This window comes from Habropoda laboriosa, unplaced genomic scaffold (genome assembly GCF_001263275.1).
Source record: "Habropoda laboriosa isolate 0110345459 unplaced genomic scaffold, ASM126327v1 scaffold26, whole genome shotgun sequence".
Classification (NCBI taxonomy): Eukaryota; Metazoa; Arthropoda; class Insecta; order Hymenoptera; family Apidae; genus Habropoda; species Habropoda laboriosa.
Window position 1 is genome coordinate 317740 of NW_017100131.1, and position 19472 is coordinate 337211.

At 37.5% G+C, this 19472-nt stretch overlaps 1 protein-coding gene across 2 annotated transcripts; it reads right to left on the reverse strand.

Moving 5' to 3' along the window:
- Positions 1–969: 969 nt before the first annotated feature.
- Positions 970–18785, reverse strand: LOC108573881 (homeobox protein CDX-1-like). 2 transcript variants are annotated; one of them, XM_017936406.1, is made up of 4 exons: positions 17653–18785; positions 11380–11454; positions 3270–3415; positions 970–1688 (listed from the first exon to the last, which is right to left on the reverse strand). In XM_017936406.1, exons 1-4 carry the CDS (start codon positions 18296–18298, stop codon positions 1398–1400), a joined length of 1158 nt encoding a protein of 385 aa, XP_017791895.1. In that variant the 5' UTR covers positions 18299–18785; the 3' UTR covers positions 970–1397. The 2 variants fall into 2 exon arrangements, with proteins under 2 accessions (XP_017791895.1, XP_017791934.1); XM_017936445.1 differs by lacking the exon at positions 11380–11454.
- Positions 18786–19472: the final 687 nt, after the last annotated feature.

The following is a 19472-nucleotide window of genomic DNA, read 5'->3' on the forward strand; positions in this document are numbered from 1 at the left end:
TTAAAAAGCCTAACCGCTATATTTACAATAAAAAGTTCAACACACCACATCGACGTGCAATTAAAAATAAAACCGCCCCGTTCTCGACTAACTTCCTCTGCAAAGAAAAGAAAAAAAAGATATATATATATGTATTATATATATATATTTATTTATTAATTTATTTATATATATTTCCACCGTTTCTTTTCTTCGTCTTCTCTAAAAATCTAACTTAATGCAACGTTTAAATTCCGTCTATTCGCATTCGACGCAACCACTCGATACGACTACCTATACAGTGGCTCGTGGTTTTAAGGCAAAGATTGCACGTTTTCCTTCCCTAATTCTCCATTTTTCTTCCTCTTCTTCGTTCTCTCTAAATCATACCGGCGAACCAGAGACCCCGATTGTCGGTCGGCGACATTTCCGAACTCGCCCGAAGCGTTATTTCTCGGATTCCGCGCAAGCGATTTGCGCTGACAATGCTCTCGTGCAAAAGAAAAGAAAAAGATAAAGAAGAAGAGATGAAAGGAAAACAGAGACAGAACGAGAGAGAAAGAGAGGGAATACTCTGTCTCTGGATAAAAATCGTATACAACGTTTTTAATAGGGTTGTTTTTTTTTGTGGGAGAAGAAAACACTATATTACAAAGCGACTCGTGGTAAGAACTTCGTTCTAGCGAAATCGAAAATAATACTGTGTGTGTGCGAATAAAATAAAATTAAAAAAAAAAAGAAAGAAAAGAAAAGAGAAATAAACGTATCGAGGGCAACGCGAGCGCGCCGAAAGAACTCGCCGCCGCCATCGTGAAAATTCCTCGCACGTTCGAGGATAACGAAAAATGCTAACAAATGATCCTAACAGACATCCAAAAAATAAAATCTCCGTCTTCACGTAGCAATCACCGTTGGACGGACAAATACAAATTTCCAGTCTTGACAATCTTGCCAAACGAAAGACCCTCATTCCTCGTGTCAGTCGCCATTTTTTTAAGCCTAACGGAAGGACCGCGCGAACGTTTATCGTTTACTCTAACAATTCACCATCGTCCCTCTAAAAGATTCTTTCCTCGTCCATCGTAAATACGTCGTCGACGTTGATAAAAGAAAAATTGCAAACGTTCGTAATATTAATTTAGTATTTTCTAAACGCGAAAAATCCTGGCTGTTCTTCTTTTTTCTTTTTTCAAATCATCAGATTCCGATAATTATCGCAAGTTTAATTGCGTCGCGTCCCTCCCGTTCTCGATCTTGATCGCGAATAGCGAAGAAGATCACGAACGATGATCTATTGCGTCGTAGAGAACGAGGCTAGTATTTAAATATGGATGGTCTTCTTTCCCGTGATCGCGAATGAAGAGAGGTTTGCGAGGTCAGCCATGACTGGACCAGGTTTCTGTGACCGGTTCCTCAGGTCACAAGCCTAACACAGTGTGCGGATGAGCATGCTGATGGGCGTGAGAATGCAGAGAAGCGGCCGCGTGGCCTAAACTCAATGGATGAGGAGGATGGCCGAGGGACAGAGGCGGTGATCCGCCATTGTGCATCAAACCACCCAGCATTCCTCCCATTCCTCCGATCGTCAAATTGGCCATTGCAGCGCTCGTCAAGCCGTCCACTGACTTCGAGTCGCTCTGCTCCAACTCCTCCCGCTTCTTCACCTGTTTTCGTTCTTTCGCTCGTCGATTTTGGAACCAGATTTTTACCTGTAACAGATCAAATCAAATACTTTCTTCGTGGATGTTGCTTTTGTTACGATAATAAGATCTGTGTGTACGTAATATATGAGATATAATTGCAGAGTTTTCTGTGAGTTGTTGGAAATAATTGAATCCGTTTTGTGAACAATTTGAAACAATTTTGGGGGAGAAAATTATTTTCGTAAATAATTCTGAAACGTTGATAATTTGACTGAAATGTTTTACATGTTTTACTAGTAAGGAAAGCTGTTTTAGTAAATAATTCTCGAGTAATCGAGTGATCTATTATATATCTAAATTAGCTATAGCTACACTAAGAGGATGAATAGAAAACGTTGACGTTAGTTAGCAATTTTTTTCATTTGTAGCACGCTACAATTATAGTTTAGTAAATAATATAAAAATTGAGTAAAGCATGTCTAGTACAATTATTCTAATAATTGATAAATTAGGAATTCGAGGCTAAATAGATAGGGGAGACCGAGGCCAAAAGTTCAGATTTTGAGAAAACAAAAAAATTGACCAGAAAATAATGTAGTTATTCTCTTCATTATCAACTAATTTATTGTTAAATATATTGTGCTTTAAGATTTCAAGCTTATATTTAACATATTTTAATTAGTTTTTCGCAGGGAGTCATTTATTTGCAAATCGGCGAAGCGTAACTTCTAACTCCGTCTTTGGGCAAGTTGTTACAGCAAAATATAAGTATTATCTTTAAGAAAAAGCTAAAACAATACAGGCTGATTCACCTAACTTGACAACCTGATAGCTCGCAAACTATTCGCTGTACGAAATAGCGTTTCAAGCAAAAATTGCATGATTCCAACGGAGGCATATATTACAATAATTTTTTTTTTCTACATTGTTTTTATACATAAAGTTTTGAAGGTCACTATGATTTTTTTAATGGAACATCTTGTATTTCTTTCCGAAAATTAAGAAAGCATTAAAAGCTGAGTGAATAAATATTTATGTGTAATATGTCTAAAATGTGTATTTATCGAGATATTTGCCTGTCCGGCATAACACTCTATTGCTCACGGTTCAGATGTAACAACCTGCCCCAAGTCAGAGGAATAACTAGCCCCCATCGGCACACGTGGCAATTTATGCGAATATTCTGCTTATATATTGAAGTAGTCTAATAAATACTACTGCAACGTGTTCTTAAATGTAATTTGCTCCATAAGGACGAAACAATTAATAATTTCTACGTTAAATAATGGAAATAGACCAAAAAGTAACGATCGAAAAATATTTACTTTTCTGATACGGGACTAAATAGATGCTTGCTTATAACCACAAGATTCGCTGTCGCGGACGCTATCAAAATGAACGATAGAGTAGCGTGATCGACTCACACGGCGAAAACAATTGAAAGCAGAATCCTGTCTCTTTTCATTTTGATGATATAACCATCGGAACAACTTACCCCGGTCTCCCCTAAATACATTCGTTTCAGCAAGTGCCTACTCCTATTACGTAAAACTTGCCTATCATTCTCGCACTTTTTGTAAATTCAACTTGATCTGAATATTTTAGCAACGATTAAAGTTCGCATTATATTTATCGATTACAACTCACCTGTCGTTCAGAGAGCGCGAGATTAGCTGCAAGTTCTGTCTTACGACGGATCGTGATGTAACGGCTGTAATGGAACTCTTTCTCAAGCTCCAACCTCTGGTGATCTGTGTAGACCACTCTATATTTGTCTTTTGTTCGAGTCTTTCCTGAAAAGAAGAGAAGGAAAAGATAAGGCTCGACATTATTACACGTATAATATCTGCTTCTCTAATTCTCTTGTCAATAACGCGTTTAACGAAGATAACGCTTTTGACGATCACACTCGTAGACACATCTCGGCCGGAGGGGCATTAATAAAGTAACTAAAAACGAGATTTAAAAACGTTCAAATAGCATCTCACACGGCCAATAGATCCAGACAAATCAAGACTCGACGAAAACATAAATCGAAAATTTACAAACAAAAGAAACAATCCAACGATCACCTGTTTCCATTGCTACAAGAACAAAGAAACGTTTACAGAGCTCTATCGAAATAATTAGCCAAAGATTAAGCATCGGCAGAAAATAACTCTCGTTATCTTAGTTACCTGCGTCCGTTAGAAATCGACTGTCAAAAATGAATTTCAAATAAGCAACCTCGGTTCGACAAGACGAATACTTTCACAGCGGAGGAGACAAAGAAACAAAAAAACGTAAAAAAACCGCGATGGAACGAAATGTCCTGGCGAGGATTACGAGCGACGAAGGAGCTCGAAAAAAAATGGCAAAAAGGAGCCGACAAGCTGGCGTCGGTGATGGTGTGAATTCAACGTGGCATTCGAAAACGATTACACGAGTACGAAATACAAAATGAGAAGGAACGAAGAGCGAAACGGTGGAGTGAGAGAGACGTGAAAGAGAACGGGACGGAACGGGAGAAAGGAAAACGATTAGATAAGGCCAGGCCGGCAAGATCAAAGGCGTGCACGTTAATCCACCACTCCTCGATAAGAGTGCTCGAGGCCTTCCAGACATCACGAATAAGCTTCGACCTTAGACTTTTCGATGGTATATATAGGTGGAACCAGCATGGCTGGCACGAAATCTCCGAGGTTACCGAGTACAATTCGTGTCAAAGAGAAACCCGATTTTCGACAAAAAAATCTCTACCCAATATGATAAACCTTGTGTTTCACAGCACGACGGAAGAAGTTGCTGGCAAAAGCGAGCATGAAGATCGGGGTTCGACTATTTAGGTAAATGGGCTTCGGAAGATACGCAACACGTATCATGTCTGTCCAAATATTAGAACAATACATTATGGCACGTCGAATTTTCAACTTTACCCAGATTGCGGTCAATTATTATCGTGGGGGCTTGTAACGTTTCCAAAGAATATGAGGCGTGTTTCGTGGAAAATTTGCGAGTGAAAATTGCACGAAAATTCGCTTTCAAATCGAGTAATTTCGTGAAATGAGGAGATTCAATGTATCATGTGTTGTTTTTAAGTAAAACATTGAAAATCAGAATAGTGGCTTTTGACACATTTTTCCTAGCAATTTTCAGTGTATGCACTTGTAACAATTTTAACAGATAATTATCTGTTACTTTTATATGTTATATTTAAACGTAGAACTGAAAATAGAAGAATACACTTTGGTATTTTATTATTATTACTATACTACTGTCTTTATTGTGTCACCTGAGAACTGTAACGATGATACAAAATGCGAGGTGCAGCGTAATACTGTTACTAAACCTAACCGCCGTTTGCATTTACATCACGAGTATCTAATGAATTATGAAACATCAAGACTATGATTATTTCTACGAATAGACATTCATTAGAAATTCAATTGGTAATTGTAATCAAATCTTTGTTACCGTGATCATTTATTCATCGCACTTTGAATAAAAAATGTATTCGTCAATCTTTGAATATCAATTAATACAATACTGACAAAATACTTCACAAAATACTGTGGACAAATTCACTTAAAAAAAAAATCTAAAATACGTAGTATCACACTCATGAAAAAGTTCACAGAATTAACAAATACATTTACGAACATAACACTTAATCGAGCATATCTTTCGGCGAAATCTGAAAAGCAAGAACGTTTAAAATACATACGTGTTACCGTTATACCCTCAATAAAACAAACAGTATCAATTTTTACGAGTCGATGATTCGACAAATTGTCAACAAAATGCAAAAAAAACCAGTCAGACGCGCGTTATTCGCGTGTCGTTTCGTTTTCAATACCGCGCACATTGTTCGCGAACGCAAATATTTGCCATGTTAAGCATAATCGTCGCTGAAACCCGATGCACGTAAACAAACATAAAACATCATTAAATCTTATCGACAGACATTTTATCTTTGAAGATTGTCATCGAATCAAAAAGAAAAAAAAAATTCCAAGTCCTGCACGGTGTTACTTTAATTGCGACAAATCTCTTCCTACGCGTATAGCAAATTTTCAGCCGAAGATAATTTCGTCGCGATGAAGCGTTTCGTGCAGAAAAATTTTGAAGATGTACCTTGTCTGACGATGTCGCGCAAAGAAAAAGAGAAGAAACCGGGGGAAAAAAAGACAAGAGGAAAGGTACGTTGTGTGTAACGTGAAATCAGCGTGTTCGGGTGTCGATTTTTTCGCGGCATTTCGATTTTTAACCATCCAACTTGCACCACTTGAACTTTTACATCCGAAGAAGTCTATCGGAATCCCAGGAGAGCGTTGTTTGAAGGGGAGAACGGTCGGTTTTTCGATCTACGAGGCGTGCGACTGTGTGAGTCGGCAAGGATTACCGTCGGCCTTTTTCATCTCTCTGATATCGAAACTCGCACCTACGATTATCCGGTCGGTTCCTTGTCAACACTCGATCTGCTAGTGCTCTGAATAGCGTAATTGTTACACCAGGTCAGTCAAGATAATTTTATTTTACGCATTGTGTCTGGCCGTGTAAGTGCAGATATGCAGGGTGCGACCGAAAGTATCGTAAAAGAGGGCAGGAGGTGATTCCTTGTGCAAAAATAAGGAAAAAGTGTAGAGTAAAATTTTTACATTCGAGGCTCAATCTTTGAGAAAATCGGGTTTGAAAATTCTGTGGCGCACGTTTGCACTTACATAGCCAAGATACGGTTCGTCAAACGATATAAAATGACTGTTGTGTTTGTATACAATGTATACGCGACTTTTACGAGTTACTAGAGAAATTTGATCAACGATATTTCATTATATCAATTGAGGAATTGTTGGAACTAGCGTCTTTATGCAGACCTACCCAACGGATTTTCAAAGCAGATTTTCTCAGATACTAAGCCTCGGATGAACAAATTATATTGTACATTTATTATTTACTTTTGAATAAGGAAACACCACTACAATACTGTCGAGCACACCCTGTATATATTATTATATATATACGTAGTAGTATATATATACTCGATATTGGACTTGTTGAGAAAAGAAGTTGTGTAATTTAATTTTGTCGAAATTTTCAACATTTATCCCTACAACAAGTTAACGAATTTTATAATTGATTAATGCAATTATTATCTACAAATTGTTTCTCGAAATTTACCACGTCGTACGACGCTTTTTCCAACTAACCGTTCTCCGAAAATTACATAACTTGTTTGTTATGCTTCCCTCGCGAGAAGTTCTCTGTTATTCGATAAGGAAAAAAAAAAGGCATCTCGAGGAATGTAAATCGTGTGTATCAAAGATGGAAGAATTTAAGCATCACACAGTCGTGCAATATTTACCCAGAGATTACAAAAGGAACTTCTTTCGAAACACGCGCCTAGCTTTTACCAAGTATTAAAACCGAGTCCCGTCGCTGAAATTAAAAGCTTCAACAACGAAACCGAAATGCTTATTTTTATTCGTTAAACGCTGGTAACGTTCGACACCACAAATTCGTCTTTAATCAACCACATCCGCGTTACGATTTCTCCCTTTCGTTCTGCTGTTTCTAGCGGAGCAAGAGGGGTGGAATGTTTTGCGTACGAGCCGGCGGAAAAGCGTGAGGGGAAGAAGAACGTGTAAGGGAGCAAAGAAACAAGGCTCCTGGGGCTCGTTGCCACCCTATTATAGCGTTTGTTCTTCCATTTCGCTATGCGAAATGGTGAAAGCGCGTGCCCTGCTCATCCTGCCTCTCTGTAGCGACGCCCTCAACTTCTCCGCCATCCCCTTAACCGCGATGATCCCCACACCGTTGATCTTCTCTGGCTCTAACCGATGCTTCTGGACCCGCACGGGTACTATTCGTCAGTGGCATCACAATTACCTCTATTGTACCGTGCAACATTTGTATATTGCATATCAAGTGTCCTTTGCGACATTTCCAACTGTTTCGTTGATTAGCCCTTGCTACAGCTAACCACCTTTTCTGATTGAGATATTACCACTCATTTGTTAGCTCGGTGTAAATGATGTCGTTTTTTCAACAGCTGAAATTCGAGGGTTGATACCATGTATTAAATTTTGTCCGTCAAGTTTTGTATAAGATAGTCAAGAAACAAGAATCTGCTGTCGTAGTACAATTGTCTGACCTCATTATTATCTGACCTGATGAATAATTGGGATATTTAAGTAACTTTTTTGTACAAGTTTAAACTTGGAAAAATTGTGGTAGAAATTGGTGAAAATATAAATTTAGCATTTGAAGAAGGTTATGTTAATGCTAAGATACTTCAACGTTGGTGTGCGAAATTCAAGATTGGTGACTTTTCGTTGAAGCTAAGAGGAGGGCCAAATAAGGCCGTCGATGATAGAAGAATTCTAAATTTTGCCACATCTTCGCCTGTTCACATTTCCTCAATAGACTACTATCTCTTCAAACACCTGAACAATTTTTGTACCACGAGTGTAACTTGTCATTAGAAGGCAAGGATTAACACTTCTTCCTATGGCTACTATATAAGGTATTTGAATAGCCCTGATGTAAAATAAAAATTTGGAATCATTTATCTATTTGTACTCAATCGTACTTTTTCTACGGATAAAGAAATTTTTTAAAATTTGACAAGTTGGGGAGGTTATGCTCTATTGAAGGGTGGAAGATTACGCTATTTATTTTAAAATAAAAAAGACACATCTCCTGAACCAATGAACCAATCAATTTGAACTTTTGATTTTATGAAAGTCATATATTTATAGATATAGTTTAAAAAAACAGACTAGGTTTAGCAAAAAATTGCAAGAATTAACCAAATAAGTTAACATTGGCAATAGAAATGATTCTACTTAGCGATATAAACAGATCTCGAATTTATCGCAAATTCAAACTCGTCGTACTTGAAAACAACTATCACCTACAAATGCGACACAGAAAATTCCTTGACACACATCTTTTTCCATCACAAACTACGGAGATTAAGGAGTAAAACAATTCAATAGTTTCATGAATCGCAGAAACTGTTATCGCGGTGCAGTTAAACGCGGCTACGCAATATTTATCTTCGATACCAGCACTTACGCGTGTCAGATACCATAAAGACCACCGTTCGCAAAAGTTTCATTCGACTAATCGGAAGAATTTAATTAAATCGCAATCTCGAGTGCCATACGCGTGCGCTTGGTAAGCGTGTACAGTGATCGCCGACACAGTGTCTAGAAACAGGTCGAAATTCGTGTTTATTGGACAGTTTGCAGGAACGATTGTCTCGTTTGACAAACAGGAAACAATGCTGAGAAACGTACCTAAAGTATTGAGGTATAGGATCGACGTACCCTTCAATCGAAACATTGTGGCTCTTCTGTATACCGTGGACTGAACGCTATGTAACCCGAAAAGTCCCCGATACGCCCTTCACCTGATTACTATATTACCATTCGTCATGGGGACTTAATAATTCGGTCCTGGAGGTGTGGGCAAAACCGAGTGAAATAATGTAAAAGGGACAGAATAAGAGGAAAAGCGAGCCACTCGATCCCGTTTACTGGAAATAAAGGCGTTTTCTATTTGAAGAAACCCGAGCACACGAACGTAAAGTCAAGAGGCCCCCCCGTGGATTCGAGCAGACGACCAGTTTAATTAACCTTTATTGTTGGCAAAACAAACCCTTCGAAGAAGTTTTACGACATAATTGTAGCGGCGCTGAATGAACTCCATATATTCCCCCCTGGTCGACGACTCCACGATTATCCTAAGTTAAGATAGCTACTTTAGTGGATTAGTTGGATGTTCGATTTGCGAGAATCACGTAAGAAATGATCGGTATAGAGAAGTTTTGAAACGAGCGGCAGTGGAGTTAAATTTAAGAGATGGAATGAATGTTGAACATGGAGTCGAAGAAAAGTAAATACAGATGGAAGAATAACATAAAATGTGTGAGAAATTTTAAGTGATAGTGAGCTTAATTTTGAGTGATTGAATGAATGTTTAAAATCCGGTTCAAGAATGGTGCACGTGAAAGCGTGAAAATTTTGAATAATAGATTGAGTGTTAAAAGTGGGATTGAAGAAAGGTGTTAATGGCAAATATGTAAGAAATAATCTTGTTGAGTATTACGAGTAAATGGATTCCATGTTTAATGGAGCCACTAGTTTATAGTATTTATGTTGACATATTGTAAAAGAAATATTGCACTATACAGAACACACGGTACATAATTTTGTAAAAAGACTTGCTCGAAACTCAGAATAGAATATCATATCAACTGCTTGAGTAATGATATACTTTAAAGAATGCCTAACTGCAAGAATCACGCAGAAATCCATTCAACTGGAGTAGACAAATAAACAACCTAGGAGAATGTAATCTCAGACCAGAGAAGTGTAATTATCAATGAAATTTCACCTAATTTGAATTATAAATTTCAAAGCACATTGAATAGAATAATATATTTGAAATTGCGGAGGTATATACACAGCAACTGTTCAACTAAAGTATATAAGAAATAATAATTAAATAAAATAGCAATTAAAATGCAGTATTTTTAGAATCTGGAAGGAAAAATATCATTTCTGCCTCGATCGCGATCACCTTCTCGTGGTGTGACCAAAATGGCGCCGGCAATAAAATCTTGAGAAATCGCGTGCCGCCATCGCGGGGAATCGGACAAACGCGGTCGTTCGAAGAAGCACGCCGACTAATAATGACGAGAAAAAAATCGCACACTGTTATAGGAATACGCGGCTCTCGCCACGAAATTGTAATACGTATTTTGAATCATGCGAAAGCCGTCGTTATACGAGGCAGCGGCTGCCTGCAATATAACCATAAAATGCAGATAATAGTCGCTAGAAGGTATTGAAGGGTCGCGCGGTCGTGAAACGGTAGAAGAAAGAGGAAGACAGGGTGAAACTGAGCAGCAAGAAGGAACAGGGTAAAGAAAAAAAATTCCTATCCTTGTCTAGTCTTGGTGCATAAGTGATGATTTCATAAAACGCTACCACCGATGGTTATCTCTATAGAAGTAAGGACATTTCGCGTGCTTCTGTACTTTAGATGGATAATATATGAGATTTTAGAAGGAAGAATTGTGTACGTGGAGATGTAAATAATATTGGAATAGTGGAGTATCGATGAGTACAAAATGATGGAAATAAATTGAAGTAAATATGGGTATTAGACGTATAATAATATTTTTCCATTCTGTTTTGTGATGGAATGTCTGCAGTGTAAGGAAATAAATTGAGGTACCTAAATAAGTACTGTAAATTGAACATTGATGAGTAGATATTAAATCTTTAGTAATATTTTTGCATTCTATCTTGCAATAGAACGTCTGCAATGTAACATAACTTTTCTTGGATAAAGAATACGTTTAATCGAGTAACAAAGACCACTTCGATTGTACCATTGATATCATGCAATCACATTTGACGGTGAAGAACAACATTATAAATTAAGAAAAATTGATCGAATAATTAGAACATGTAAGTAGGTACATACTGAACAACTCAATGAATCGAGTAACATTTATCATGCAAACGTCATATTCGTCTCATCGATTCAACTTCTATGGAAACGAACATGCTCAGCTTGGTATTTAATGTAAAACAGTCAGCTGTAGATATATAGAATAATATATTTACATGCTTCAACGGTAATAAATAAACAATCGACGCATGCAAACCATCGAACAGTCTAGGATCACGTATATATATGCACCGCTAACAACAAAATAACGTAGAGCACAATAATTGAACGATAATGGTTGTTGTTATCGTACCAAGGGCGTCAATGGTGCAGAGCTCGTGAATCGTTGAACCTGCACTTGCATTGCAGTTTGCAGGCATGTTGCATGCTGCAACAGTAGAAAATATACATGACTGCTTAAGTAGATACTTTTTTTTCTTTGAGGCTTGGATTTTTATTGTCGTTGCAAGATATGCACCTGTCATATTTCTTCGATATTGTTAGAATAGTATTTAGCCTATGTTGCCTCTTCACTTTTATCTCTGAAATTTTCGGAGTCGTCAAGTGTGAAGGATTGTTGCTGAGTGCTTGTAATTTTTACTATATAATATCCAATTATTTGTGTACTAATGTATGCAGTTTCGTGGCTGTCGTCATTTTTCTCTCTTTTACAGCTAGTAAAGTAGAGGTATTTGAAGTGATGGAGTAAGAATGGATAAAAATGAGAAACGAGCAGCGATCCAATATCTGGTGATAAAGTACCTCAATTCAAAGATCATTCGAGGCCCTTGCAAAAATCATTCAAAATCTTTGCAGTGAGGTCCTTTATCACCAGGTATTGGATCATTTCTTATTTTTATACATCTCTTCTTCGTCACTGTAAACACCTCTACTTCACCAGTTGTAAAAAAGACTACTAAAATGGCAGAGCCACGAAACTTCGTACGTCAGTAATTATACAATAAAAGTTACACGCACGTAAAAACAATCTTTAATATTTAGATCGCGAAATTTTAATCCACCCTCGTATATTTAAGATCTACCTAACTATTTTCAATTTTTCCATGTATAGGTATTATACATTAAGATACACTTGTTTTTAAAAAAATTCGGTAGTAGAAACTTCCTTTTAGCAGAATAGAAATTCTGTAAATTCAATAGAAACATTAAATTCATATAATAAGGTGTTTCAATTAACATGTTAAATACCTATAAGTCTAAAAATTGTAAAGCCTACAGTCATACTTTATAATTTTCTAACAATATTTCAGCTCTTTAGCAATTTTCTACACTTCTGCTTCTCCAAAAAAAATTCAAAATTACATCACGATTTTCTCAGTCGTAAATCTGCCGCGTTGTACACACACTAATGCGTATCTCAAACGAGAAACTGTACACGAAGAATTAGCACGCAGCTGAGGAGTTTACCGAAACAATTAAAATCCACGTAAATCAGGAAGCATACAATATTATACCAAGCTAAACCTATGAACCTGTTGACTAATTACATGTCCATTACGACGAAGATTGACATTAAACCTAGCAATTCTACGGTTAGGTACAAGTGGAGAGATTTGAAGAGAAGCAAATCTTTAGGTACAGTTGAAGATGACTCGAGAACGTGACTCGAACGAGTAGCGTTCTAAGGTTTCGTTGGTCCGGTTGAAAATCGAGGCGACAGCAAGAGGACGGAGATTATCTCACAAATATTTGAGAGCAATTAGATGTTTGCTCGTCTGTTACCGTGTTTACATTGTTCGCCATATCTAGACCGCAGAGACGTGTTTATAACCGAGCACGATGTGCGCGAAGTCCTCCACGGCTGTTTTTCAAAAATCTTTTCTGTTTACCATACTTGTAATCGAAATGAACTATAATAAAATCGATGTAAATTCTTTTTTGACGTATAAACATTTTATATATCCTTGTCGATTGTTATTTGTATATTCTCAAATAACATTTTACAATCTACTGCTACTACTCGAGGAACATTTGTACTAAATTTAATCTGACACCTATCTTCCTTTTGCAGAACGAAATAGTTGTTGAAAAATTAGGACTAGTGACTAATTTCTCGTGTAAATGCATTCTTCTCGGGAAAAATTTAGCTAAGTGAAAGTTAATATTAACTTTCACTTAGCTAAATTTTTCTCCGGAGAAAAATTTAGCTAAGAATAGATGATATTAAGTGAAAGAACGATTTGTTACTGCTTTAAGGTACGAATTATCTACAAAAACTTAGCAAATTCAAGTAATAAGTATTTGGAACATTGCGAATCAACTTCTTCACGAAATAATTAATTATTTTACAAAGTAAAAATACCAGTTCATTTGCAATCGATAGGCACATACGATTCAATGCAAACGAAGCTCGTTAATAATTGAATAAAATTTCTACTACTAAAAGAATATCCTACGTTCCAAAATCATTTCTGCGTAAAAATGACAAAATTCTCGAGTTATATCGAAATTTCTATAGCATTTAAAATTCGCGAAACTTAAACCAAAATTCTCCTATACGATTCATAGTCTTCACTGTTTCAAACAGCGTAGTTGTTACTGTTAGAAGGATATATCTCCCGGTTATAAACATCACACATGTTGGTACACAGAAACCAACGTCCTGGCCTACCAAATCGAACTTCGAAATCCAATCCGAGATACACACCAGAATACTAATTATCCAAGTAAGTAGGTTCCTTAAAGTTTCTCAGGAATATTTCAATCGTTTCTTTGTGCCTCTATGCATGAATGAAACCTTAAGGGAATCACGAAGGATAACAGTTACGAAGATTAGAACGGACGAAAAGTTTCGCGGTCGCGATCGAAACTCCATTAACGCGGACCCATTATCGGTATTAGCGGGAAACATTTTAATTCGTCCCATCCATCACGTGTGTCATCGATTAATATAATACCGGCAATTAGAATTTTGTCTGAAGTAATTGAACGACGAATCGCGAGAGCGAACCGTAAACGATCGTAAACAAATATATCGTTGCTTTCCAGTGCGAGAGCTTCCAGCTTTGTCCCTTCTATCGTTGGCTGAATCTCGTTCAACCTACGATTCTTAAACTCGTAAAAGTATTATCAGTAATAATAATAACAAGTCGTCGACGAATTCGACTTTGTAGGATCGCGTTATCTGCCTCTCCTTTTGTATTTGGTTGTCCAATAAGTTCGTGCCGTTTATTGATGTGCCATTTAGATCGACATTTCAAACGTACCTTTAAATGCTACGAAAGAACGTAGTCACCGTCTCGTTCCACAACTTCTTCCCATACTTTTGGCAAAGCTAATATTCCGTCACTAGAAAATTTCTTCGGGTTTTCATTCGAATATTTTTCAACGTCGTTTCTGGTAGAGTCGATATTGTCAAATGTTTTGCCAAATTGAAAAATGTAATGCATGAAACAGATGGTAATTTGATGGGGTAATGTCCGGAGATTATAGCGGTTGTGATAAAATATCCCAACCGAATTCACTTAATTCTTTTTGCACGTTTTAGCATTATCGTGGTGAAAAATCACTTTGTTCAGATTTAAGAGTCCTGGACGGTTTCACTGCTATTGCTTCCCTGAATTTTTCTAACCGAGCACAGTATTTGCACGTTTCATTTGTCGAAAGTAACTCGAAATACAAAACACATCGTGAAGAGTATCAACGAATTGCGGCACGAACTTATTGGACCACCTAGTATATTAGTATACCTGTGTCGACTGCTTCTGCGAATTTAATAATTACGATTTGCGTGCTCGTTATTGGTGAACAATGAGGTTCGAGTATCTTTACGTCTTGGTTTTGATTACTTTCGTGTTGTTCGCCGGATTAATATCTCTAACCTTTCGTGACCTAATGAGATATTGTTCTGGATTTGAATATCGGATTGAGGAAGAGAAACCGATACCGATAGTCCAAATTACTTAGCAGTCTTCTGGCGAACAGAAGAATCGCGTTCGAATTTTCACGCTGGGATTGAATTTTCATTTCTTCGTTAGATTTTGGAAAAGTAACGTAAATATGTATTTTAAGTGTTACATGTATTTTTAAGTGTATATATAAGAGTTTTAGCCACGGAACGTGAGCTAGATTTAAATTTACGTTTACTTTTTCAACAAATATATTAACGATCCTAAATTGGAAATTAATCGATGAATGAATTACGCGAAAAATGTCTTCGTGAAGAAGGTTTACTTCTTCAACACGATTCAATTTGAATATGTAAAACTACGTCTATGTTTAGCTAGTTTAATAGTTTAAGAATTAAAGAAGAACGAATGGTTACTTCGATCTAATCAATTGGAATGAAACAGTTTCTTCTTTGGAAACATTATAACATATCTAATATAAAATAACTAATATCTATACCTAATCGAATGTAAAAGAAAGAACAATCAATCTACCGTACATAATACTGGACCAATACTCTTTAATCCAGATCTTTCATTTATCTTCCATTCTCTCCGCATTCCTTTAAAGTAAGAATTAAAAAATGGCTACCATTTGCAGTATATCTATACCTGTTTAGTTCATAAGTACTAGGACACTTATTGAACAAGAACTAAATCTGAATAGTCGTTGCAAAATTATTAAGATCGAAAAGGGAATTATTCAGTTTACAATCTTGTAGTATAAAGAGCGTATAGATATATTTTTATTGATATATCGTCACCTTAACCCCTTGACTTGTGATTCCTTTTACCGACTATGCATCTACACGTTAATTATTTACTGTTTTAGTAAGATGAGTTGTCGTAATATGGAATACGTGCCCAATATAAAATACCACGGCATTAAAGAATCCTGGCGTTGCCATCATTTGGCAGTAAATACAATCGGTTGCGTTTGTTATTTATTTCAACTAGTGAGCGTATGCAGAGATTATAAAGAAGCACGTGTTTATAAAAGAATATTGAAAAGAAACCCATAATCTGAGTTTTTGTATAGGAATCTTTAGACTGATATTGTGCATAACAAGGTAAGTACATTAACTTTATTTTCTATTTTTTTTAAATAAAGAGAATTATCAGACGCGTTACTTACTTATTTATATCCTACTTTCCATCTTCGAAAGAGTAAATTCGATATAATATGCTATTCCATATTAGGCGAATAAAGTATCTCCTATTAGGAGAACCATCAGCCAAATATGGGAAATGAGGACCTCAGTAAAAATAATAAATATTGTCTAAACTGTTATTATATTTAAAATTTGTCTATTAGCAATCAAAATAGCATAAAATTTCCTACAAAACCATCATGTTCAAGTTGATATAAAAGCATTGCAAATAGGTAAAATATGTGCATAAAGAAAGTATTCCATATTAGGACAACTCACCCTACTATATTAGGTGAGAAAAGCTACTGTATTATAGATCAATTAAATATGATAATCCTCAGTCTTATAAATTATAACGACAGTTCGAACTAAAATTAACTTTTGTCACTAATATAACTATTTTTGTCATATCTTGACCAGAATCTAAGCCAGGAGTCAAGGGGTTAAGGGAACCCCTAAACCAACGCGAAGTATTCGCAAGGGCAGTGGCAACGAAATTCGCCTATTTGTTCACACTAAAGGAATCCTCGAACCAACACGAAATATTTGTAGCGGCTGCGAATATTTCGTGACGATAGGTTTGCAACTGTAGGAATCGCGAAATTCACACCAACGCAAAAATTTCCGTAAAGACTGCGAACTTGAGGCGATTTTTTTCGCCCTTTCGAGGCGTTTTCTTCGCTGCTGCTCTAAATTCGCAACGTAAAACAAAATGACAAACGTGGAGAAGAAAGACACCGAATCCTAGAGATCAATCAAATATTCGCTGTGGCAGTACGAAAATTTCACACCTACTTCAGTGTGAACAAACATTTCGATTGTTCCTTTAAGTACGAAATTTTCACTATTCAGTGCGATTTAGTAAACTGACATTTTCTGGATAAGGCAAATCTAGCAGCATTTGTTGGAAACTTTATTAGTAGATACTATTCGATACTATTCGGTGCTCTTTTCACAAACTTCAATGTTTATATAGAAAAAATTACAAGCAATTTTCATGTTCGAAGTAATCTTCATTATTTCCAATTCATCGGTTAATTGATGAGAATTTCATCTCTGGAAAAATAGGATGGTCTGTAGTAGATAAAGTGGTCAAAACTTCATCGGAAAGGCACCGAATTAATTTATACACCTAATTACATTAGCGAATTACCGCGAGAACACTCTCTTAAGGCGAAAAAACGAAAACTTCCGTTTCAAAAATTACTTAATTACAGCATTATAAAACATAAGTCGTCTAAAATTTAACTCGCTTCGAAGTGATTGCAGTTCAACCTCTAACATTTTTCTTCGTACTAAATCTATATATTAGAAATTTTCCAAGCAACAAAATGACAAATTAAACTGTTTAACTTCTGATGTAGTACCTACTTTCTCTACGAGCATAATGGGTGTCCCGATACATCTGAAGTGCAATATACTTCAATATACTTCAATCTATCAATTATCCTACATTAATCGAGAAAATTCAAAAACCCTTCCATTCCCAAATTCCCCAAGTCATAACAACCATGAAATCTCACTAACCTGGATTCGGCTGACTCTGATACGACGTCTTCTTCATCCACTCGTACGGGCTCCTGATCTGTGCCGGTCTCATTGGCGTCGTATTGTTATTATTGTTGTTGTTGTTATTATTATTGTTGTTATTATTATTAGTTGTAATCGTATTATTATTATTATTAGCCGGCGGAGTGGATGGTGTACCAGGATTACTGATCTCGCTTCCGCTGACCGTGATCGGTGGGCTAGGTTCTCCAGCACCAACCGCTGGGTTCGTTTCGTCGCCGCTCCAATCCGTTACTCCGGCAATCTGAGCTTGTTGCTGCTGTTGCTGATACGCCTGATGGTGCTGATACTGAAGATGGGTGTAATGGTGAGCATGAGGATGAGGCCAGCCGGGTAAAACATCCGTGTGGTCCAAGTATTGCTGAGGACCGCCTGCCTGATGATGATGGTGAGCAGCGTGAGGGTGACCGTGAGGATATCCGTACCAGTATTGCTGGCCACCGTCGGCGGGCGTGGTGGCCGCGTGCTGCTGCGCCTGTTGCGCTTGGCTGTGTTGCTGCACTTGCTGCACCAGCGCCTGTTGGCCGGTCGACTGCTGTTGCTGCCGATACATCGCCAGCGGATTATAGTAGGAGACCATACCGATGCTACTGATGTCCGTCATGTGGCCGGCTGATCCCGTGCACCCGTCACCGGTTGCACGTCACTCTCGTTAATTAATACGTCGCAACGGCGATAGGAAATGTTGCTGAAGCAATGTGAACACCGAGCTCCCTGCCACCAGTATACATAAACAACGTGTTAAATGTCTATGTCACGATGTCGGCGTCGTTGATGTTTATTTAACAAATGGACGAGTGTATCGGGTCCATCGTGGCAGGCTGAGAAATTGAAGTTTTCTTTGATGAGGCCCGGTCACATACACCAAGCACCAAGCACCAACAGCTGCGAATTTTGTAGAGACTTCTGTGTCACCGAGCACTGTTGGGATATATGGACGAAGAATTCGCGGAAACGCGTGCACGAAACGGCGAAAGAATTGAAGACAGTCTCGAATTGGATTCGACGAATTCACGAGAAATGACTGGCCGAAATGAACGATAACGGCCGAAATGACGTGACTTGGATGTTCACGATGTTGAACTGACGACTGCTTGCTCGCCTGTGATTAACGAAGGGTGCGACCGCGCCAAGACGTTCAGTCCCGCCTACGGACGGAACTCCTCCCCACTACTCACCCCGCTCGACCAATCAGCGCGCGGCACTACTCACGTCGAGCGTAATGGCGTCCGACCAGCGACCCGCCGGCCAGAGATATCGCTGGCCGATAAAAAAAAGTGTAGAAGGCGGCTTTCACGCCCCCGTGAACGCGATTCCCGTGTAAAACACGCGGAATAGACAACATTTTTCGCACTTGTCGCGTTTTAACCGCACTTGTCCACGTTATGGAAATATATCCCCGTCTCGCTGTGTGTTTACGCGACTCCCTACGCTAGTAGGGGAAGTCTCGCGATCGGATACACGCAAAAATGTCGAGACTGGCGAATTTCATCGCGGTTTTACCTCTGACAATTTTATTTATTTATTTTTTTTTTAGGAGATGTTTTTGAAACTAAAATAACTGCATTGAATGCTGTAAATGAAACGATTTTTTGAAATATTCCAGCTACTGGTATTTATAAGTAAATACGATTAGAATTTAAGCAGCTGTTGGATAAAAATCTTGAATGTTTCCTTCAAAACCAATTAGATACTAAATACTAAATGTTAATTAATCGTGATTTTATCCTGATATTAACTGGACAATGTTATTTTTTATATTCTCATAGTGTCTTAAA

What these genes read in the sequence shown, in the direction of transcription:
- LOC108573881 (XM_017936406.1), bottom strand. Translation starts at nt 18,298, where the DNA reads ATGACGGACATCAGTAGCATCGGTATGGTCTCCTACTATAATCCGCTG. An exon ending in TCAGAGTCAGCCGAATCCAG is followed by an intron (nt 11,455 to 17,652) that starts GTTAGTGAGATT and finishes CTACTGTTGCAG; the next exon opens with CATGCAACATGCCTGCAAAC. An exon ending in CTGCACCATTGACGCCCTTG is followed by an intron (nt 3,416 to 11,379) that starts GTACGATAACAA and finishes TCTTCTTTTCAG; the next exon opens with GAAAGACTCGAACAAAAGAC.